General features: G+C 45.9%; 1 protein-coding gene across 1 annotated transcript in view; it reads right to left on the reverse strand.

Annotated features, from left to right (window-relative positions):
* LOC147665962 (glycine N-phenylacetyltransferase-like) overlaps nt 1–24,288 on the reverse strand; it is a 311,242-nt gene that overhangs the window by 156,343 nt on the left and 130,611 nt on the right. Inside the window, exons 4-5 of the mRNA XM_086949375.1 lie at nt 18,737–18,917; nt 12,325–12,327 (exon numbers count right to left, since the gene is read on the reverse strand). Of these exons, the coding sequence (XP_086805501.1) occupies nt 12,325–12,327; nt 18,737–18,917 (184 nt within the window). The remainder of the gene's footprint in view (nt 1–12,324; nt 12,328–18,736; nt 18,918–24,288) is intronic.

Below are 24,288 nucleotides of genomic sequence, written 5' to 3' on the forward strand. Positions count from 1 at the left end.
GAGTTGGGAGTGGTGTGGGGTTGGGTTTGTGATGTTCCAGGGGAAGGGGAGGGTTCCTTCTGTTGTGGGGTTGTGGGGTTCGGGGTCTGTACTGTGCCGCAGAGATGCCTATGTTGCTGCGCGCTGGGGTTTCGTGAAGTGGCTTCTATGTTCGCTTGCTGGGCCTTGCCCGCTTATGTGCGTTTCGTTGGTTCCCCTCCTTGATGGCTCTTAAAGTTGTCACTCTGAATGTGAAAGGGCTGAACAATCCGGTTAAAAGGCGAGCGGTACTGTCTCTGCTAGAGAATTCCCAGGCGGATGTCTGCCTGTTACAAGAGACCCACTTGCTGGCAAAAGACTGTCCCAGAATGCGTACCCCTAAGTTCCCCACGCAGCTTTTCTCCTCCAGCGCTTCCAAAACGGCAGGGGTTGCACTTCTGTTCTCCAGGGGGTTCCGGGGGGAGATCTTACACAAAGTGGCGGAGCAGAAAGGGAGGCTCTTGGCGTACAGGATTAGGGTGGGAGGCTTGGTGCTGACTGTAGGCTCTATCTACGGCCCCAATGACCGCCAGGAGCAATTCTTGCATAGGGCACTGGATGATGTGGCGTCCACCTCGGATAGGCACATAGTGTTGGGGGGGGATCTGAATCTGGTTTTTGATGCGGCGCTAGACAGGTCTGTGCAACGGGGCCACCAGTTGGGAGAGCTTTCGGGCTCGGTTCGCACCCGACTTGAGGAGCTGGACTTGCATGACATGTGGCGCCACCTCCACCCTACTACCCGCGCGTACTCTTACTTCTCCCACGCACACAAGTCTTATGCGCGGCTGGACCATTTACTCGTGTCGGGACCGATGCTCGTTTCCGCCTTGAACGCTGACATGGGGGTCCTCTCTCTTTCCGATCATGCGCCGGTAGAGGGCACCTTCAATCTGCCCCCGGTGGCCCGGCCGAGGGGGGTTTGGCGACTCCGGGACACATTATTGCACAAGCGGTCGACGGTGGAGCAGATTCGCGCGGCCATCGCGGACTTTCAACGCGTAAATGACAATGACAAAACCTCCCGCGCGACGCAAAGGGCAGCTCTGAAGGCTGTGCTTCGGGGCGAGTTTATCGCTCTCTCCTCGGTGGAGAATAAGGACCGACAGCTCAAAAGGGACGAGCTTACCCGGCAGGTGCGGGAGCTGGAGCAGGTTCATCTCAGAACGGGAGCCCCCAGGATCTGGAGGCAGCTGAAAGCCGCCAGAAAACTCTTGTCCGCCCTGGACACGGACCGGGCGGAATACGCGATGCTTCGTCTGAAGCACAAGTATTATACCGGTGGCGACCGCTGCGGACGGCTCCTAGCCAACAAGCTCAGGGTGCAACACCAACAGCACCGAGTGAAGGAATTGGTGTAACGATTGAAAGCAGCGCAAGAAATCGCATGCGCCACTAACCTGAATAAAATGCCCAGCAGGGACGACTGGATGATTGTCCTCGCTACCTCCCACTGCACAACACCCAATAATGGGACAATCACCGCTATTGGAGCGCGCACAGCCGGAGGCCGCAAGGAATTTAGGTAGAAGGATGTGGGGGTATCTGATCCCTTCAGTTCGGTGTCTAGGTTCAGCGGCTTTACTGGGACGACCTCCCTGGAGGTGGGTGAGAAGACAGAGAGAAAAATCTGTAATTCTGTACTGCCTCGAATAACCCCAACATCCCCCGTGTTCCGGGACTTACCACTGTTGGGAATGGATACTCCGTGAAATGAAGTCTGGAGGTTATACTGGGAAGATTTGTCTGATCCACAGGTGGTGAAAAGTTAACTCACTTTCCAACCCGGATCCAGCGAGGAAAATCTGGTAAGTATTTCTTTCCACGTAAGTGTTTTTAGACAAGGCAATGTTTGTAGATAAACCCAAAATACTCCTTTTGGGTAAGTATAGCAATAGCGTTGCGGCAGGCTCAAACACGCCTGTAGTTCTAGGATTCCAAATGATAACAACTAAGAGTAGTGCGACCTGCACAAGTATTAACTTAGGCTTTTAAACGGACAAAAAGATCAAAGGTAGCAGAAGAGAGCGAGCCCGCTCTCCTCGATGTTTCCAAACAAGCGCGGATCTGTTGTACTCACAGGAACGCGTTGGATCACTGATAATCTGGCCACGCAGGCACTTCGTCGTCGCGGCGGGTGTTTGCTCTTCTGACCACGCAGGCACTTCGACGTTGCGGCGGGTGTTTGCTCTTCTGACCACGCAGGCACTTCGTCGTCGTGGCGGGTCTCTGCTCTTGACAAGTAGGCTAGTCACGATTCCTCCAGGACAGAACTCCAGATGCACAAACATACAGGGAACGAACCAGGAACAGGATTGACAAGCCCCGTTTTGTTCCAAGGGCGGAGCTTAAGTAAGTTCTTCCCATTGTGCCTGTTCCCAGCGCCGCTTGGCCTTCTGGGACTGGTAGTTTTTCCGTAGATGACCTAAAACATGATGTCTGCGGCAACTTGCCGTTCTGCTAAGGGTGATCGCTACAATTGGTTACCCCGGCCGGGCACCCGGTCACGGAGGATGAGCAAATAGCGGATGTTTTCCGTAATTTTCACGCAGATCTCTACACCGGTGAGGTCCCTTCTGCTCAGACAGAGACGGACTACCTGGAGGCGGTGCAGCTCCCTTCGTTGACGCCGGAACAGGCCCAGTACTTGGAGCGGGAGATCCGTATCGAGGAGGTGGTCACGGCGATCTCCCGGCTCAAGCCGGGCAAGGCCCCGGGCCCGGATGGCTTCATCCCTCTGTTTTATAAAACCTTTTGTCAGGAGCTGGCGCCTCTGTTGACCCGCCTTTTCAACACGTTCGCGGAACCGGGTGCCATTCCCCGTGAATTCCTGCAAGCCACGGTCTCCGTGATCCCAAAACCGGGCAAGGACAGGACCGCCTGTGGGTCTTATCTCCCTATCTCGTTACTGAACACGGACTTGAAAGTGTACACCAGCATATTGGCAGCACGCTTGGCACTTCATCTCCCGGGCATGGTCGACCCGGATCAGGCGGGCTTTGTACCTGGTAGGCAGACAGTGGACAACACAAAGAGGTTGACTCATATTCTTGAGAAGGCCTCCAGGATCCCCGGGGAAAGAATGCTCCTTTCCATAGATGCGGAGAAGGCATTCGACCGGGTGCACTGGCCCTACCTGGAGAAGGTCTTGGGCAAGTTCGGGATAGGCGAGAAGTTTCGGCACTTAATCTTCAACTGTTACCGGTTCCCGTCTGCGGTGGTCAGAGTGAAGGGGGGCAGCTCCCGGCCCTTCCCCATAGAGAGGGGCACGCGACAGGGATCCCCTCTGTCCCCATTGCTCTTTGCTCTTTATATGGAGCCGTTTGCTCAAAGGGTTCGGCAGAACCCCGACATTGTTGGGGTCAAGATGGGCGCATTTCCCCACGCGATCAGCCTATATGCAGATGACGTCATTTTGACGCTCGATGACCCACGGAGGTCGCTGCCGGCTTGCATTGCTGAATTGGACCTCTTCTCCGCGGTGGCGGGCTTCAAGGTGAACCTTGGGAAATCAGCTGCCCTCGACATTTCGCTCACCGGCGCCACCAGGGCGGAACTGCAGAGACTTTATCCTCTGAGCTGGTCCAGGGACCAAATTCCGTATTTAGGGATTCTGTTGGCGCCCTCCCTCCCGGCGATGGTCACGGCCAATTATGCGGCTTTGAGCTCCAAAATCAGAGCGGAATTGGGCCGGTGGGACAAAGGCACGTTGTCGCTGCTCGGTAGGGTGGCCGCAGTAAAGATGATCCTCCTGCCTCAGGTGCTATACCTGTTTAGGGCGTTGCCGCTCCAGCCTCCCGCAGGGTGGCTTGCAGAGACTCAATCGGCCATTGCGCGGTTTGTTTGGCAGGGCCGTAGACCGCGGATTAAGAGGAACATTGCAACGCTGGTGCCTGAATCGGGGGGGCTGGGGATACCAGATTTACAGAAATACTTCCAGGCCACCCAACTTCGCTACCTGGTGGATTGGAGCCGGTGGGAGTCGGACAAGCACTGGCTGTTCCAGGACCAGGCGGTAGCAGGTAGAACGCTACAGGAGGTGCCGTTCTTGAGGAGGTCACACCGGCCCTCCAACCTCTACGCATCTTTTGTGACACGTGTCCCACTTCGTGTGTGGGACTCGGTGGCCATTAAGCATGAATTTACTACCTTCCCCTCCCCCTTCATGCCGTTAACTGGCAATCCGGACTTCGGTCCGGGACTGGAGCCTGGTGCTTATGACCGCTGGCGGGAGGCCCGCTGTTGCACTTTGCATCACCTATATGGCCCCGAGGGTGTCATCCCCTTTCAGGACTTACGGCGGGAATACGGCTTCCCTGAGACAGAGCCCATGAGGTATATGCAGGCGCGCCACTGGGCACTACAACCCCAGGTGCGCGACTCGGCGGATCGGGAGATCACGGTGTACGAGCGCTGGTTAATCACTTGCACGTCGGACGCTAAACTTATCTCCGATTTGTACAAGATGCTGCAGCCCCCCCCCTTTTACATTCACAACCCCGGTAGGGAGCGCTGGGAACGGGAGCTCGGACGAGTGTTGAGCCACACAGAATGGGACCACATCTCCTACCGCTCACGCCACTCGGCCTATCACATGGGGCTCACGGAGACCTTCACTAAAATTTCGACCTACTGGTACCGCACTCCTGAGAAATTACATGAGATGGATAGATCAATCCCGGGGACGTGCTGGCGTAACTGTGGCCAAACTGGCACGCTTACACACATACTGTGGGATTGTCCCCTTTTGGCTTCTTATTGGGAGGAGGTTCTTGGTGAGGTGGACAAATGTTTTGAGATAGAGCTGCCACGGTTCCCTGCCTATGTCCTGCTGGGGTTGCCGAATGGGTTGATGTATCCTCTCAGGTCTAGAAGGGGCAGACAGATTGCGATAGCCTTAGGGTCAGCGGTGCAAAACATTCTCATACACTGGCGCTCCACCACACTTCCCACTGTTGTCGGCTGGCTGCATAGATTGTGGCATGTCCTTGGCATGGAAAAGATGTCTTTGGTAGCACTGGGGGATACAGATGCTTTTGAGGAGCTGTGGGCGCCTTTCCATAGCTTGTTGTGTTCTGAGTTCAGGGAGATCACCTGCCCCAGGTATCTTAGGTTGCTACGACTGACACCGCCACCGGATCCGCCTGTTTGATTGGTCGGAGTTGGCGTTGAGTAGCGGAGTCGACCGGAGGGTCGCTATGAGGGGAGAGCTGGAGGTCATTGGCACAGTACAGGGGGTGGGTTGGGGTGTGGTAGTTGGGGGGCTTTGTAGGTTGGGTAGGTTGTGGAGCAGGGTTGTTTCCCCATCCCCCCTTTTTCCCTCCCCCCCCTCATTTCCCCCTCCATTCCCCCCCTTCCCTTCTCCCCTTCCCTCCTCTTCCCCCCCCCCTTCTTTCTTTTTTTATTTGTCCTTAACCACAGGCGCACAAGCTGTGTATCCATGCCGGAAGGAGCCTATGACAGGAACTGAACTGCTTTGATGTATCTAATACACTGTATGCATTTATTGTGGAGCACCTGTGGTTTTTTCTTTTCTTGCCCTGTTGTTTCCTTCTTTACCCTGCTTCAATAAAATACTTTAAACCTAAAAGTAGAAACCTAACGAGGACAACCGGGCATAAAAGGTTTCTGAAAAAATGTGCTTTGTATTGGTCAACATACTTTTCATTCCTGTCTTATTAACATTTCTAAAGTAATAAAACCTGAGAAGTGTGGACATTTTTCATAGAATGTTTTTGAGCTACCTTTTGGTTGTATTGGACAATGTTCCCATTGATTGAAAGTATAATCCTTTCTCGGGTTTGCAGATGTGTGCAAGTAATGATGACCATAGTGATTATAACAATACATTTGTGCATAATCTGATGAACCTTCTAAGTATTCATGTTTTGTGAATTTAGCAGACAACTCTAAATCTGACATCATATTATTAACAGTCTCACAGTCCCAATCATCAGAAAACGTGCTTTGTGAAACAAAGTCACTCAAGGACACCTTAAATTGATGTGGAATCTTCAGCAGCTCTGCCGGACCATAGATGTCATAATCAGTTCTATCCAACCAGGTATAGGAACGACTGTGATGTTTACTGATGTCAAGTCTCTTTGTTCTCGATGAGATGATTTGTGTGGCTTCATGAGTAAGTTGATGTTCCCACTTGCTGTGTCCATTTTACTATATCTTCAATTTATCAGCATTCTCAAAGTTAATACCATCATTAGCCAAAGTAGGAGGAAAAGTACACCAAGCACGATCCAAAGTTCAACACATGGTGAAACCAGATACGTTTTTTCAAGTTGCTGAAAGAGTTCTGGTACTTGATCTTTAAAAGTTTTATTTGCTGGCGTCGTTTCAGGCTCACTGGGATCCTCAGAAAACGTATCAAAGTTGATGAAATAGGCAGAGGCAGTTCTGTCAATTGTTGGAATTGCATCAGGATTATTTGAAATCGCTGGGGCTACCGGATCCTTTGTCATATTAGTGTAGTCCAATGCTACATCATTGTAGACAGGAGTGTCTTGACGAACTGTAATTTGGGTCTCAAGAGGCACAAGTTTGATAGCTTTATTGCTTACTCCTTTGTTCTGTGCTGCCAATCAATATTCAAGTAAGGGGATGTCCCTGACTCCTGAAGCCGAGTTTTCCAAGAAATCGTTGTGGCTTTTTGGAATTAGTGGAAGTAGCCATGCCTGTATTTGGACTGGATGGGTTATATCTAAATATAGGTATGATTTCTATGCCTATATAAGGGCAATGTGAATTATAGCTATATAAGGGTACGAATCAGTAAATTTACACTGGATTCTAAAATGCTTCACAACATCGGAAATATGTTAAACCCATCGTGCATTGACCTGTCACAGACGTGCATGTATGTGCGCTACCTTTGCTGCTGACAGCCCTTGTCCACTGGAGCTGCCTTGTGGATCACATAACATTAAACAAATAAAGTGTTGTTTGTGACTTAAGAAACATTTTGTGGAGTCTCTCAAACCCTGGTGGGTACAAGCTCATCAGAGGGAAGCGATACCTATACAGTGTAAAGGGCCTTAGCAATGCAAGTAATCATATGAGTACGCCAATAAAGTTGACGTGTGTTCTACTAATGCATTGTTACAATAATTCATGCAGAATTTCACCACTCCCAGAAACCGGGGGATTTAATGAGTCATCTGTAAAAGGGGAGGGCACCTCATGGCAGATGGAAGTGGCAAAAACCCCTTTTTCTGTGTTCCTAAGGAACAAAGGAGAATTTGCAGTCGAGCTACACCCCAGATTATGCACCTTCTGGAGGGAACTAGAAGACGGCTCAAGCTTACTGGGCAGCCACTAGGAAAAGACTTTGGGTCAGCAAGGCCTGTGAGTAGGATTTCCGTCTTGGAAGCATTAAGGCAGAAAAGATGTTGGTGAATTCAGTGCTAGACATGTCTGAGCAGTGGCACTCGGCTGTGGTCCTCAGATCCCTTCTGTGGGTTGAAGCGAAGCTGGTAAACGCCTGCATACAGGAGACAGTCAATACTGTGGCTTGTAATAATATGAGCATGTTGGTTCACCTCTTGCATATGTTGCAAAGGGGAAGGCAAGTTGACCAAACTCTGAGAAACTTCACAGATGGTGCTGGTAGTTTGGGGTAGGAAAATGCCTGAATGAACTTGGTATACTTAGTTCCCAAGAAGTAGTTAAAAGTCAGCCCTATTAACTAGGAAACGTTTTGTGAATTAGACTAGTTTTTATACAGTAATCCTATCATAATCTCAATTACATGTGGTCCTGGTTGGCAACTGAATGTACATGTGTCACGTCTATGTATTTTCTGAGTGAATCCAGCACTAAGGTGAACACAGCATTTTCACATGCAGCACGTAAACAGATTATGCAAGACACAAACGTTTAATTTGTCTCATTATTTTTTTCGCTTTAATGGAGCACAGTCGCACCGCTGTTCTACTTCAGAGTGTTTGGAGATACTATTGTGAGAAGACGATGGTGGTTGGACACGCATCAAAAAGCAGAGTGGAGGGGGAAAAGTCCATGAAAGCCTGTAGGGTATAAACATGAAAAGTGGAAGTAGTAAGATTGGGGGCAACTCGGGCGGATGCTAAAGTGAGAAACCAGGGCCTGACAGTGAATTTAGAAGTAAAAATTCAGGGGAGATAAACTAGGCCTGGTAGATGTTCAAAAGAGGCAGTTTATGGTCTCTACTCGTTTCCCATGCAATGTGTGCAGACTGGTCCTTTATATGCCTGCATGTTAATCACAACATTTTCATGCAGAACTCAGAGTTGAGGAGAGAAACTGAGGAAAGGGGCATAGGGGCTCCAGGTAATCAGAGCCTCATTTCTGTTGGTTTCTAGGCAGGTGTGAAGACCAAAAAAAGTGCCTAATTTGCTTCAGCAGCTGCAGGTGGTAGGCACTGGCACTCATATTTGGGGAGAAGGATGTATGTTTCATCATTAGACTTTGTCCAAGAGCAAGAGAGAGAAAGGCAGATGAGGTAAACAGGAGGAGATAAAAAATCGGAAAATGGTGACAATGGGATAAAGAAGGAATAAAAAAGAACCTGCAAGAGTGACAAAACGATATAGGAAGTGTGACTTAGTGGAAGAAAAAGGCATGAGGTGGAATCAAGATTATGCAGACTTGGTATTTTGCAGTCCCAGCATTCAGCACTGGGCCCCTAAAAAAAACTTTGGGGCCCTCAACTTGTTTTTTTCCAATTAAGCGCGTGACGACAGAGACATCATCATCTCAGGAGAATAATTTTCTTGATGTTAGGTGACCAGACTGGCACTTTCCTAGCTTAGTTCAACTTGGACTAGGCATCTAGAGCCCGTTGCTCTCTGCTTGCCTGTTGTCCATTTATACGTCTGACGAGACGTAAGGGGCACAAATATTTCCCCATTCCAGGATTTCTGACACAAAAAGATGATAGATGCTAAGGGATATAGATAGGTAGAGGCCACAAATGCACATGTATTAGGCAACAAACATAGATAGTTACGTAAGCATGTCAGGTACACAGACACTCATGCAAACCCCCACCTAGTCTTTCATAATCCTTGCTCATTGGTTGCAGGTAATCTCCTCTATGTCTTAGCTTCTTGTAATCCAAATGTCAAAGGCTGATGTGCTATATGGTCAGATTTGGACAGAAAATATGGCAGGGCACGTCTTCCCATTAGCCATCACATAGGTAAAAAAGTGGGCACATTTGCAAATCCGGGTAATTTTAAACTTGTACAGACATGCTATATAGCTGTTTTGTAAAGTGTGGGAGACAGAATGCGTTTGTGCTTGCTGTAGGCTATGTCAGGGAAATTAACAGTAAAATGTGTCTTATCAGACAATAAAATGGCCCCAAAAACAGCAAAAAAAAGAAAAACAGCCTGCACAGCAACCTGTCAGACCAGCCCTTCTGGCACTGTCAGGTTGCTCTATAGGACAGTCTGACCCTGTGTCCTGATCTATAAAGCAGTGGAGCTACAGATAGGAACAAAATAACACAGACATAGAGTGAGTCCGGTGGCAATTCAAGAAAGAGGGAAGGAAAGGATATTAACCTTTCAGGACAATGGATTCAACAATCAAGGTTCAAACTTCACATTGTCAAGCAGGAGTGTAGCCTCACAAATCACAGTCCTATCGAGAAGCACTATTTAAATGTAGGCTTAATAAAGTAATCTACTAATTAATGGTTAATTTAGAGGGAGTGGTCACGTTAGTAATATGTTGGCTCTTTGATTTCAACGTCTTAAGTAACTGAAGACTCTGATGTTCACAGTTTTTCCATTATTTAAGATATTAAAGAATCTAGCAAAGTAAACAGAAAAAAAGGGACAACCAAACTTTTCAGGGGTTTCTATAAGCATTTGCAATGCAATCGGTCTCCCCTTTGGGACCTTATAAATATTTAGCAACGCAGCACATTATTGCACAAAACGTAAGCAGTATGGTTGAAAAAGACTGCATCCCTGTACACAGAGCCATGGTACGCATACTATAAATTAAAATAATGAAAATAGCTGATAAGGATCACGTCTCGCGTAAATGCGAGCCTTATTGCATTGCAAATGCTTGTTTTAAAATAGTGTGCAGGCATCCCGGAAGTGACGTCCCTGGGGTACTGGAAAAAACCCTTGGTTACTCCGGAAGTCTTGTTATGGCCAAGCCGTTCTGCTGTGTACTTTTATTTGATTAGTTTCACTTTACATCTCTGTCCTCTTCTTTTAACTGAGAGCAGGCAGGAGTTTTCTCATCTCCGGAGACTGGAGAGACAGTCCAACAATAACACAGTTCTTGGAAACAGCAGCACAGGAGCTGTGCTCTGTGCCACCTCCGCCGTCAGCATCCGTGCTATTTTAAAGCACCAGCACTCGCAGTCAACTCCCAGGAGGCGTGTTACCTGGCATGGAGCTACTCACACTCAAAGTCAAAGTCATAAAGTCCTTTATTCGGTTTTCATGATATAGAAAAACCATAAAAGTACATAGGAGATTAACCACAGTAAAATCCATTATTTAAAATGTTTCATTATTAAAAGGATTAATAAGCAGGCTAGAGATTAAAATACTAAAATGCATAGTGTAATATAATACAGTGTTAGGCAATATAAAATTATCAATAATTGTCTATACATTATTTCCACTACTCTAAATTAGGCCTGTGCCTTACACAAAGCTTCAAAAATTGTGAAATACTTTTTGCTCTGCATGGTTCTTCTAAAAATTGAAGAGCTGGATAGGTTTTTCTGCATCTACGCAGGCCCATAATTTGTAGGATCGGAATCAACCATCGTCTTCTGAATTCTTTAGAGAATTTACAAAAAAGGACCAAGTGGATTATTGTTTGAGTAGAAACTTCATCGCACAGGCATAATAATAAATGTTCTGACCAATCATTTACTTTTGGAAAGGTCAATAAGCGATGGAATATATCTAGCATAAATCTTGTTAGAAGAAACCTTTCATACCTACTTAGATTAAAAGTGAGATAAGGATGGATAGTCATTGTGGTTTGTATGGCTAATGCATGTTGGACTGTAGATTTGGATACTTCGGTGGCTAACCATAGTTGATCTAAATGTACTAAGCAAAGCTTGTTTAGACCTTTTCTGGATAGCTCAGAAATTGTTGTGGGGGAATGATAGTATCTATCAAGTCCAAGGTCATTCAATTTTTTTTAATATAGTTAAGCCATCCAATCCTATGGCTATTTTCTAAAGAAAGACAGTCCTGAATAAGTTCTCGATTAAAATTAGTTTTATGGACGTCCAAATACGATGCCATAAAATAATTGGTTGTATTTTAACTATATCAGTGACATACAGCACCCCGAGTTCCAAGTGGCAGCTACAGATGGAAGAACTACGTGGAACAGCGAGTAGAAATCTCGGAAAACTGTTCTCTACTTTTTGGAGTACGTCCAATTGACCATATCCCCACACCCCTGCACTGTAGAGAGAAACACTTATGCATTTTGCCTGAAAGATTTTAATCAGTTCAGTGGGAGGTCTTTTTGCTAGCCTTTGAGCAAAGTTTGCTAAGGATGTTGTTGCCCTCATAAAAAGCAGTTTCCTCGCCTCAATTGCTTGCTTCCACGAGCATTTGCCATCCATAAAAATACCTAAGTAAGGGTATGTTTTTGTAACCTCAAGTTTCTTATTTTCAATAAAAATGTCCATTGTTCTCTTCTGTCTAGGACCATTGGACATTACAAAGGTCTTTTTGATGTTAATTCTAAGGTTTAGGTTACCCATAAAACTACTGTAGCTCCTAAGAGCACGCTGAAGTCCTATGAGGGTTCGGGCTAGAATCACGGCGTCTTCGGCGTAGAGAAGGGCGGGTATTGGATGTTTTCCCATCAACAGTAGGTCCTAGCACCCCTCCAGCATCACACCCTCCAAACTGTTTGTATAGAGCATAAACAGGAAGGGGGCCAGGACACAGCCCTGCCTTACCCCCCTCTCCACCCCGAACAGCACCGTGAGTTCTCCTGATAGCCCATATCTTACATATTCTAGCTGTGGCGTTAGAATATAGTTCACATAGGAAATTGACCAGAGTGGTATCAACCCCCATATCAGATAATATGGCCCACAGTTTAGAGTTGAAGGCTGATGTTAGGTCGACATAAGCCATGTATAGGTTTCCGCACTTTGCATTAGCATATTTACCCATAATTAAAGTCAAATTTAGAGCTTGAGAGCTTGTTCAGTTGTGCCTAGCCCTTCTCTAAAACCGAATTGGAGGTCTGAAAGCTTCTTGTTGACTTCTGCCCACTGCTGTAAACGACAAAGAGTGATGCGACCTGCTACTTTACCCAACGAATCTAGCAGGGAGATTGGCCGATAGCAGGATGAGCATTGACGGTCCCCCTTCTTAAAAATCGGGACTAAGATTGATTCTGACCAAGATTCTATTAGTCCCACGGCACAATAGGCTTTAAGGACTCTGGTCAGTATTGGGGTCCACAGTTCCACGTTATGTTTAAATAGGTCAACTGGGACCGCATCGGGACCAGGCACCTTACCACCTTTACTCGTTAACAGAGCGTGCTCAACTTCTAAGTGGGTAATTTCGAGTGCTAATGGGAATACAGTATTACTAGGATTTAGACGTGTATTTTCATTATCATTGGAAGCAACTCGATCCTGTGGTAGCAATCCAAATATCTTTGCAAAGTGTTGTACCCATACATCTTCATCAATGGCTATGTCTATCTTAGAGTTATCCCTAGCTTCTGTGAGAAAGGGGGATTTGATAGTTTTCCAAAAAGCTATGTTATCTCTCGTGGTACAACGTTTATGTAGTTGGTCCCATAACTCGTTTTTAGTTCCATTTTCCTTGCTTTAATGGCCTGATTGTACTCCCTTCTGAGATAAGCAATTTCTTGCTTATCTCGCTCAACCTTGCGAAGGGCAGCCTTTAAATTTGAGTAAGCTTTAGTGCAGGTTTTATTAAACCATCCTTTGTTTTTGCCCTTAGTATCCTTAATGTTCCTATGCAGGGCTGTTTTTACTTTTCCACATATGACTAGGAAACTATCTAGGATCTCAGCATGAGATGTTGTAAGTTCTAAACACTTATTAATTGATTTTATAGAGTTATTGATAACCTCTTTTGTAATTGCTGCAGGATCTATTTTTCCCACTTGAGGGAATATCCATTAAGGCTATCCAAGGTTAATGTACTTTGCCCGTATAATCTCTCCCGATTTCGCTTATCTGGCTTATGCGGGAAAGATACTATTAAACTATTTGGATAATGGTCGCTTGTGGCATTTTGGTGAGTTCTAAAATCCAGAATGCGAGATACAGCATTTCTGGAAGTAAAAATATAATCTATAGTACTATTTGTTCCCCTACAAATAAAGGAAGCAGTAAGTGGAACAAGAGGGGCCACTACTTCATTAGCCAATCCCAACTCTAAAAAAATTAAATTTCATTTAAGCAGTCCCCTGTGTGGGTATGAGGAAAGTGTGTTACAATATTCTCATTCTCATCCTGGAGGCCGCTGTTTGTATTGTTGTTGTGATTACATAGAGTGAGGTTGAAGTCTCCCCCCATATTATTAGGACGTTTTTGGTGTATTTATTTTTTAATTGCTGCAGTAAACTCGAAATATCCTTGAGAGTTGATATTAATTCTGCCTGGCTGAGATTACTGTAAAAATTCACTAGTACATAAGTGTCACATTTGTTAAGATCTAGAATTACAATTTGGTAATTTGGTTCCAACTTATGAGATAATTTGCTTAAATTTTAGGAGATTTGAAATAAATATTGTCAGGCCCCCCTTAGCTCTCCCAGAATTCGAGGGGATTGCTTGGGAAAAATATGTTTTGTAGCCCTCAATATGTATGGGTAATTTTGCCCATGTCTCCTGGTAACAAATAACATTAAAATTTCCAACAAATCCTAGCCAAATCTCATTCGTCATTTTGGAATGCAGACCCGCAACATTCCAAAAGACTATCTTCAATGTGGATTGCCCTAGAGAATTACAACTCGCTGAGCTCCGAGTAATGGCCCCTGCCCTTGGCGGATTTTGTTAACCCCTGCCCAATTAAGGGATCAGGTCCCTGTATTAAGGAACCTGTGTTTGTTTGTGTAGGGTAACTGTTTGGTCTACATGTCGCGCTTTACAAATACTTTTACATAACATAACAAAGGTTGACTCATGTTGGATAAACTAAGTTTATTATATGGATCAGGTCCAATTCGTGCTAGCCAGGGCCCCAAAAAACTGAAGTTGGAACTAGACAGTCAGTCTATACCTCCTAGGCCCATGAGCGGGTTAAATCTATTTGTAGTAGGAAAATTACAGAATGGAGCTTGAGTTGGAAAGGAAGTTCTAATTAAGGGTCTACTGGCTGGAGGATAGAAAAAACCCAGCGGTAGTATGTTAATCCCACCTGATGTCAAAATATTACTTCCACATCCCCAGATAATCTTTCTAACCAACATAGGAGAACTAAAAGTTAGCACTATACAGTCTCCTTGTGATGATTTCATAGAATTTCCCACCCATTGAAATCTTCTCGCCATCTTGAACTCATGAAACAACTCGTTAGTTAGACCCGTCTTTTGACTAAGCCAATGAAGCGATTTGATTCTGAGCGATGGCCAGGTTTAAACTTCCGAGAGACCCTTTTTGGGGACGTTGGCCAATACAATGACGTGTGGTGTTGCGTGTAGTGGACGATGTAAAAGTGGATCTGTTTCAGAATTATCCCAATTACGAGCGGTGGGGGATGATGTTGAATGATGAATATTCTGAAAAAAGGGTGGGCGAAGCAAGTGATCTATCCCCATATCTCTTAATTCACATGTACCACCTGAAAAACAATTATCTTGTGAATAGGGATTCTTGGACTGGGGAGGGAAAGCCCTTACTAGATGGTTTGAGATAACTTTTGTAGTTTTTGCGGGAGGTGCAGACTTAACCATAGGATGCTTGGTTTCAAAGTTCGAGCTTCTCCCTTCCACATCACTTGTTTGTCCAATTTGTATCTTATCCCCCATATTCCCGTCCATTTGCTCATTTGAGGAGGGCAAGGGGTCAGCTACCTGTAGTTTATTATTCATTATAGAATCTTCAATTACGGTCAGTCTAGCCTTTATTTGATCTAAGTTAACTCTCAAATAGAGGTCTAACCTTTGCACTAAGGTGGTTAAGCTCCTAATATCACCACTATGTGGGCCAGGTTTGCTATGGGAGTCAGTTAAGTTTAGTTAATGACCCCTCCGCGACCCAGTCTTTTTCTTTACCTGTTTACGGTGCTTCCTGGCAGTATGTTCAACATTGTTTTTGCCGCTAATGGAGATAATTTTGATTGGATCCACACGCTCCGGTGATATTGGATTCTTTTGCTTTTTTTGGGGAGGTTGCGTAATCGAAACCGAATCGCTTAATGTTATCTCCGCTGAAATGTGTTGAATACAGCCATTTGTAACATCTTTTGAGGCTGTATGTGGTTTCAGAGGAGGAACATTATCTACTTGATGAATGTCAACTGTGGACTTTGAGGAGGCTGCCTCAAGGGACTCTTCCACTGTCAAAATCTCTTTGTTTAAAGCCCCCATGGCACCAGTAAGAAAACTCACTAGAGGTTGCTGTGAATTTGCTTGGGTTTTACTCCCTCCACTTCGTTCTTGACTATTCATTTTCCTTTTGCCCATTTCACAGGATCAGGCTGTCTTAGATTATCAATTATATGCATGGCCGGCCTACCCTTGAACATGAACAGTCAATTCCAGGCAAAAAGTACTTAATATGTGCAGAGAAGGTACGCTCAGTCCCGGATTACAGTTGGTCTTTGAGGCAAATAGAGCTTACAGTATCTGGGCAAATGGCTATAAAGTGAAAAGTCTTACTTGGCCGTCTGGCGTAGATCTCAAAGAAGGGGGCCAAGAGAGTGAGCCCAGCCCAGCCTCTTCCGGCTTCTGACAGGCACAGGATGGTCCCGCCCTTGGACAAGGCTTGGCCCCCCACGCCGCGGGTGCTCTCAGGAGTTTTTAACACTGCCGCCGGTCCTCTCGCGGGTCCTCTCGCGGGTTGTCTCGCAGTCCGCGAGAAAGGCAGCAAACAATTAGTGATCTCGGGATTCCACCCCTGAAGCCTCACAGTCCCTGGACAGCCCGGCAGCAAGACGGTGAAAAGGGCATTCATTCCATACTTACAGGTTATCTAGAGGAGAACAACTTACTGGACCCCTCCAAGAATGGATTTTGGCCAGGTCACAGTACAGAATCAGCCCTCTTGGCTTTGACCGAACATCTGAGGAGGGCAATAGATGAGGGTTGTACATCAGCACTTAATTTTGTTAGATCTCAGTGCAGCATTAGACACCATCTCCCACCAGATCCTGTTGTAGAGGTTGGAGGAGGTGGGGATCGTGGACTCTGCTCTTGGGTGGTCCGTTTCCTTTTTAGCTGACAGGACAATCCAGGTTGCAGTCCCTCCTTTTGCCTCCAAGATCCACACCATCAAATATGGGGTGCAGCAGCGCTTAGCTTTGAGCCCAACATTGTTCAACGTATATGTGAAACCTTTGGCAGCAGGGGCAAAAAGCAGAGGGCTCACAGCAGTGTCTTATGTGGATGACACCCAGTTGGTAGTTGCACTCTCAGATGACTCAGGACAAGGCTCATGCATGTTCCAGAGGGATTTAGAGATCATATATGAGTGGATGACTGCCAACTGTCCGAGGTCCTGCTGGTTGGGAGAATGACTGTGTTGTGGAGTGAGCACTGGTGGCCTGCCAAGCTGGGATATGCACTCGTCCCCAAACAGGTGGTAAAAAGTCTTGGTGTGTGGGTAGATACCGCCCTTAGCTTTCAGACTCAAACAAAGAAAGTAGCAGGAGCCTGTTTTGTCATTCTATGGGGGCTCAAATCAGTGCTGTGAATTTTTGACCCATCCATGAGGCAGGTAATTGTCCAGGCATCTATTCTGTCTAGACTGGACTACGCCAACTTGCTCTACTTAGGAGTCAATGAAGCGGAGATTACAAGGCTGCAAAGGGTCCAGAACACTGCTACTAGAGCCTTGTTAGTTCTGCCCGGACATGTCCCACTTCCAATGCTGTCTGTCGGCAACATTGGGTGCCTGTGGCAAAACGCATTGAGTTCAAGACTCTTTGCATGTCTTTTAAAATCTTAAATTCTTCCTCCCCAGACATCTTGGCCAATCTGCTTACAACTTACACCCCCTCCAGCCATCTTCGGTCTATGGGCCAGCATTTGGTGGTTGGTCCACGGGTGAGGAGGGTGCGGGCTGGTGGATGCTCATTTGGTGTATTGTTGTCCGGTCTCCGGAATGCGCTCCCCTCTGCTATTCGTAGTATGGAAAACTACATGGCATTCCGTAGGGCTATCAAAACGCATCTCTTTCCCCATCATAGACTGTTGTATATTGTTCTGCTGTTTTCTGTTTCAGGGCTGGGACGCCCCTTTGCCAGGGCATCTGTGCACTATATAAAACCGCATAGCACAGCAATGTGGAGTGGTGTGGCTCACTGGTTAGAGGCGGCAGACCCGAGAGCAGAGGATGGCCTGGGACCAGGGTTCAATTCCAGACGCGGCAGGGTCGTGGACCAGGGTCAGCAGACTCGATAATTCTCACCTGGGTGCCTACTCTAACCAGGGATCACACTCAGCAACTCTGGGCATTAGCTTGCCTCATCTCCCAACGACCCTCCACATATGCCGGGGAGACCTGGTTTCACCTTGGAGATACCCAGTAGGGACCATCTCACAGGGAAAGCCAGGACGGGTTCCCCAGCTTTCTACTGCACAGAGATACTCCTTCGGGAGTCGATTCTAGCGCATTACAAACCCACAATTATTGTTTATGTGTTGTGCCCTCCCCCCTCCGATATGTGCCAGGACAAGTAATTCTTCTAGTGCAAGGTCTCAAGCCAATGCTCACAGGGAAGGGCATTTCAGAGCTTCGAACCCAGGAGTTCGTGAGTCTAGTAAAGTGGAAGGGATGAGTGCTAAATGGTGCTGGGTAGCCATGCTGGCTTTAGTGGATGTGGAGAATGGCTACAAAGGGTGTCGAACCATGGTGCAAGGGTGCCTGCATTGGTGCAAAATGGTGCCAGCACAGGGACAAATACAGGAATGAGGGTATTCTTTAAAATATGGCACATTCTTGCTCTTTCCCTGTGATACAGTACAGGACGGCAGGTGAGTTGCTGTGGTTTGTTGCACCACAAATGCATAAATATGCCCCCAGTGCAAAGAGTTACAAAAATGGCCTAATCACTATGCAGCATGCTATAAATATGTATTGTGGTTGGCAGTATTTAGCATTCAGGTGCTGTCATTTAACCACATTATAAAAGCAGGGATAGAGCCACAGGTGCAGAGAGTAAAGTTAGGCTGAACACCACCATCATTAGTTGACAGAAATAATCCGTAATAGCTCATGTGCTTGTTTTTCGATTGAAGTTTGAATTCCAGCAAACTAACTCATAATTCCATTCTTTAGAGGTTAATACATTGAGTGGGCTAGTAAAGTGGGGAATAATAGCACTAATCACTTACAGTGATTAAAGACTAGAAGTCTGCAGTATGGATGCTATGTAAAGCATTATCAGCATTCTGTTAAACTCTTGGTTCATGGTGAGAAACCGTAAGACATCTGTCAGGCTCTAAACATGACCTGACTCACCTCAGTGCATTGAAAGTCATCACTTGGAGCGATCTGGCATACCTAGCTTTGAGGTGACTGCTGGTTTGGGCAGAAGAATTTTCTTCCAGGTTTACAGTTGGATTCTTCTCACAGACTCCTAGATGAATATCCCTGACATACAGGAGGTAATGATTTCTTTCCACCTGCAACCCTTTAGATCCAGCAATACTCATGATCACATTATTTATGCAATGCTGCATACCTACAGAGAAACAAACAAGGATACTGATACTCAATAATCATTCATTGTTATTATAATAAATTGTTATCTTTACAACAATGATCTCAGGACATTGCTCCAGAAATACATCATGCCAAAGTCACAAAATTAAAGTCTAGGCAGTACAGCACTCTTTGCTCAAAAACAGCAAGTGCAGCAAAAACTACAATGTATCGAAAAATTGAGAACTACTGTGTTATACACCCTTAGGCCCATCTTTATCATTCATTTGCGTTGCCCTTGCATCACAGATGGGAGTGCAAGCGTGATGCAAAACCTAAGTGAGATTTATCAAGCAACACTACCCTATCTTGTGTGGCCCTGCATGGCTTGATAAATGTAATGTAAAACAAGGCAGTGCAAATTGTGATCATTTGGTACTCTGCGACAGAGAGAGTTCCCTTACATCCACTAATGAATTTTGATGTATTCTCAGATTTACTATTAGTCGTAGACCTGAGACTGCATTGCACGCTACACCTACACAGGTGAGTGTAACAAGGAAAAATATCTTGATTTCTCCTTGTTTTTTCCTCTTCCTACATGCGCTTCCTTCTTCTGCACCCATAGAAAGAGGTGGATGTATCTCAGGATTGTTTTTGTGCAGGAAGGTGTCCCTTTCTGTAGACAAATATATGTGTGTGTATGTAAATATGTAAATGTGTAATGCAGGGACCCTTGCAACATGAGGCAAGGTTGCCTGTGTTGGCTCTAGACAGCCAAATGTGCACCAATGCTATAAAAGGACAGGAATGTGCCGTATAATTGTAAAAATGGCAAATTCCTGCCTTTTCCCTTTCACGCAGCACAGCGTAGCAAAGTGGTTTTTTATATTGCGCTGTGTTAAAGAACGATAAATCTGGCCCTAAATAGTAAATTCAGGAGAACACCGTTCTAACAAACAATGTGCACGAAAATAGTTCTCTCCAGTTTCTGTAGACATCATAAAGTAATGCTTTACTTAAAGTCAAGACTAATTGAGAAAGTGCCTGTTCAGTACCTGGACATGAGCAAATTATAAATAGTGGTGATTCCTAAAGAAAATGACCACCTAGATATTGACCTAAATTCCAACACTCTAGCATTGAAAGCTCTAAAACCATGTGTTAGACCTAGCTTCTTCACCGGGTTTTACCCCAGAACTTTTGCTTTTTGTCCTTCTGTTCCTGACCTGTTTTTGTTGGTTTATGACTTTGATACTTTAACACTGCTGATCAGTGCTAAAGTGCATATGCTCTAACTATAATTTGTTATGATGGATTGCCGATTCCTAGATTTGCATAATTGATTTACTAGTAAGTCCCTAGTACAGTGCACTGCGTGTGCCAAGGGTCTGTAAATCAAACGCCTCTAATGGGCCTGCAGCACTAATTGTGCCAACCACATGAGCAGCCTGTAAATGTAACTCAGACCTCCCTCCACATTTGTCATGGCAGTTTGGTACTGCCATGACGACCTGTCAAGTGCACCCACTTGTCAGGCCCTAACCTTCCCTTTTCTTACATGTGAGTCACCCCTAAGGTCGACCTACGGTACCCCTATTGGCAGGGAGCTGTGTATGTGGAAGGTAGAACATGCCCTGATGAGTGTGACATATCTTGATAGTGAAATGCTCCCAATTGCATTTTTCAGTATTGAAAGGCTATCTGTCCCATTGGTTAGAATGGGAGTTTATTTTTAACATTCTATAAATATATCTTTCCATTGGGACAAGATGGAAAGTTGGAGTAAAATTTGCCTGAACTCAGAATATAACAATGCATCTTTTGGTAAAGATGATTTTTATATTGTGTGTTTGAAAATGGCACTTTTAGAAAGTGAGTATCTTCTTGCTTAGTCATCCTGTGTGCCTCTGCTGGTTTGCAGATTGACTATCTGACTTTCATATGACAGGGGCCGGGGATGTGCATTCTCTCAGACGACCACAGGGGTTGAAGTGTGACTTGCCTTTCATGGATGAGTCAGGGCTGGGCTGAAAACACCTGGACTGCATTTAGAGTAGGGGGAGGAGTCAGGGCTGGGCGGTCTCCACCTCCTGCCAGGTAGCTGCACCAGAGAGGGCAGCATTGGTTTTGGGTGGGCAAAGAGCTACTCTGCCACCGGAGAACAAAGGAATTGGTGCTATAAAAAGTGGGGGGCAGGTCCCTGAACTTTAGATTACTGCTGCAAAAAGGAACCTGCCAGAAAAAAAGAACCGGGAAAGCTGGAGGAGGAGTACTGTCCCTGTGCTGTGGGCTGTTGGGGTTGGCCTGCAGTGATTACCTCTGTCTAGGGCAGGGAAAGGATTGGCTATGCATTCACCATCCTGCTGTTTGAGATTTCTCCAAGGGCTTGAAGTAGAGCTTGCCTCCTGTTAGAAGTCTTAAGGATAGAAAAGACTTCAAAATTCACTCAAGAGGATCCTTTGCCAAGGAGAAGAGCTGGAGAAACTATGGAGGAGTATTGCCCCTTTGATGTTTGCTGTCTTGGGTTGGCCTGCAGTTGCTGTTTCTGCCAAGGCTAAGCATGGGCGAATTTTGCGAATCTGGCGTTCGTGAATTTGCGTATTTGTGAACTCGCAATCCTCAAAATCCGCGAATTCTCGCGAATTAGCGTTTTTTTGTTTTTATAGTGTTCGCAAGGGTTTTTGCCAGTTCGCGATGATTTTGTACCATTTCGCAATTGCGAACTTACTTGTCGGCACGCAATGGTCGCGACTATGTTGTTTCTACGTCTGGTTCATCATCACAGGTTCACAGCACCCTCTGTTTCAACACTGCCACCCTCTGTTTCACCCATGCCACCCGCTGGCACATCAATGCCACCCTCTGGTTCATCATCATCACTGTAGATTATGGGGGGAAAAAGCAAGCACACCTGCCATGCTTCAACTGACATGAATTAATTTGGGGTTGATTTATTAATGTGTCACTGTTTTAAAATTCCAGTCTGGCACCTGCTTCCTTATCTGTAATTTGCTTTCTGTTGCAGTGCAATTTTTTTTCCAGGACCTTTGTGGCCTACGTGTAGCTATTCTATGATCCGGCTGTGAGGGTCAGAGCAGGGTCATACAATTGTTCCAACTAGCAACTGAACTCTGGAGGGGCCCCAGTCAGGAAGCACTACAGGGAATGGTTACTAATGATGAATTTGTACTTTTGTGCAGAATGGCAAATTTTGTAATTTCGCGAGTGCGAGATTGTTGCTGCCCGCCGCACCTACATGTTCGCAATTGCGAACTTACGCCGCACGCCGCAAAATTGTATCACCAAGAAAAAAAAATCCGCTGCGTGCGAATTTGTGGATTTTCGGTAAATTTGCGAGCGTTCGTGGATCGCGAATTTACCGAAAATCCGCAAAATCCGCGAGCGGAACGGATTTTCCGCCCATGCTTAGCCAAGGCAAGGACAAGGATTTTGCTATGTCCCCTGCTTGAGGAAGATCTCCAAGGGCTTGAAATCGAGCGTGCCTCCCATTCTGAAGTCTCAGGGACACAAGAACTTCACCAACAGCTCCCCTGAACTTCCTTGCTGGGAGTTCTGACATGCTAAGAGGTGCCTGTTCTATTTTGGACCTCTGAAGGCTGTTTGCCGCTGAGAGCTGGAAAAGTAATGCATCTTTGAGAAGCGCCATGCATCCACATCTATTTCCGAGGCATCATCGAAGAAATCAATGCAGCGCCCGCATAGGCTTGAGAAATTGCCACACGTCCAATGCACTGATCCCTGAAGTCTGAGATCATGACACTGATTCTGATGCAGGTCCTGCTGTGCAACTGCAAGAACCAACACATTGTGGGACCGCGGCTGCAGAGAGCAATGTAGTGTCATCAAAGCTTCCAGAACAGATGCATCCCCGATCCTCAAGCATCAATTCTGGGCGCCATGCCTACAAGAACACCAGGGTTGCAGTAACAAACCAACGCATCACATCGCCAGAAGTAAGTAACCAATGCATCACCTTCCTTGGGCATAAGGAACTGACTCATTACCTTCCCTGCACAGTTTTTATTTGTGTGGACAACACATCCAAGGTACTTTGTGTGAAAAGTGTTGCATCTGCAATTTGCTTTGAACATAACAATTTTTACCTATTAAAAGTCATATTTTGATTACTGTATTCTGGATATATGTTGTTTTGATCTTGTTTGGTTTAGATAAAATTACTTTTTTCCCTAAACTGGTGAGGTGTCCATTTGTAGTGTTTTCACCGTATTACTGTATGTGTTCACAAATGCTTTACACACTGCCTCTGAGATTAGCCTGTCTGCTCATGACAAGCTACCAAGGGGGTGGGAAGGGGTTATTTTAGAAGTGTATACCACTTACCCTGACTAGAAGGAAGGGTCCCTACTTGGAAAAAGTTGCAAAACCTTACCTACTAGAGACAGCATGCCTATGTCATGAAGCCCTACATAATGATTAACAGACTCTTATACCCACACACACTGAAGTCGTGTTGTACTGGCAAGGTACAATATCGTTTTTACAATGGTAAATAAAGAGGCACTAACCTGATTATGATGTTGGTGGTACCGCCACCAACAGGCCATCAGTGGCTGTCCCACCAACTTCCAGTATAGCTTTCTGATGGGGTTGGTCAGACTGCAGCAGGCGGAGGGACAAACCAACGTCGGAAATGTCTATCTGACTGTAATCCCTATAATGGGGGTGGTGCCTAAAAGACTATTAGTATTCAGCAAACAAGACAATTGGCCTGTTGTTCTACTACACAATCCCAACTAGCTTTCACTGGCAGGATGTAGAATTTGATTGATTTTTAGAAAAAAACCTCTGCCATGTGTTCTAATTAGAGATTGAAGGACTGATCTATTTCACAATTATTGTGTTTTTTGCATTTGTATGTTAATATTTTGGGAGAGGAGGCAAGATGGCGCCCGTGCAGGACGCTTGAGTTTTACCTCTCTTGCGGGATCCTGGCGAGTTGAGCTCCGGAGAGTGAACAAGGGGGTGCGGTGAGCTCGAGAAGACGAAGAAAGGAAAGCTGGATACGGTGATTTGAAACTCGGAGAAAGTTGAAGGAAGTGCTAATTTTTCGTTTTCCGGCATCCATTGAGTGGAGTGGAGTGGAGTCGTGGTATTGGGCGTCCTGAGTGATTGCTAAATGGGAGGCGGCGTTGTGTCAGCTTGTAGCTTGAGGAGGACGCTGATACATTGTATCACAGCGCAGTAATTTTGACCGGGCACAGCTGAGGCTCGATTGCTCTGGAGTGCGGTGCAAGGAGCGAGGAGCAAGGAGTAAGGATGACGCCACCAAGCAGCCGAGGAGGGCGCAACTTTTTTGGGCTGACGAGCAGAGTGAGCTTCAGCGGTATTTAGCCTTAACGATGCCGCCAAAGGGCTCACGAAGTTAA

Source organism: Lissotriton vulgaris, unplaced genomic scaffold (genome assembly GCF_964263255.1).
Source record: "Lissotriton vulgaris unplaced genomic scaffold, aLisVul1.2 SCAFFOLD_1176, whole genome shotgun sequence".
NCBI lineage: Eukaryota > Metazoa > Chordata > Amphibia > Caudata > Salamandridae > Lissotriton > Lissotriton vulgaris.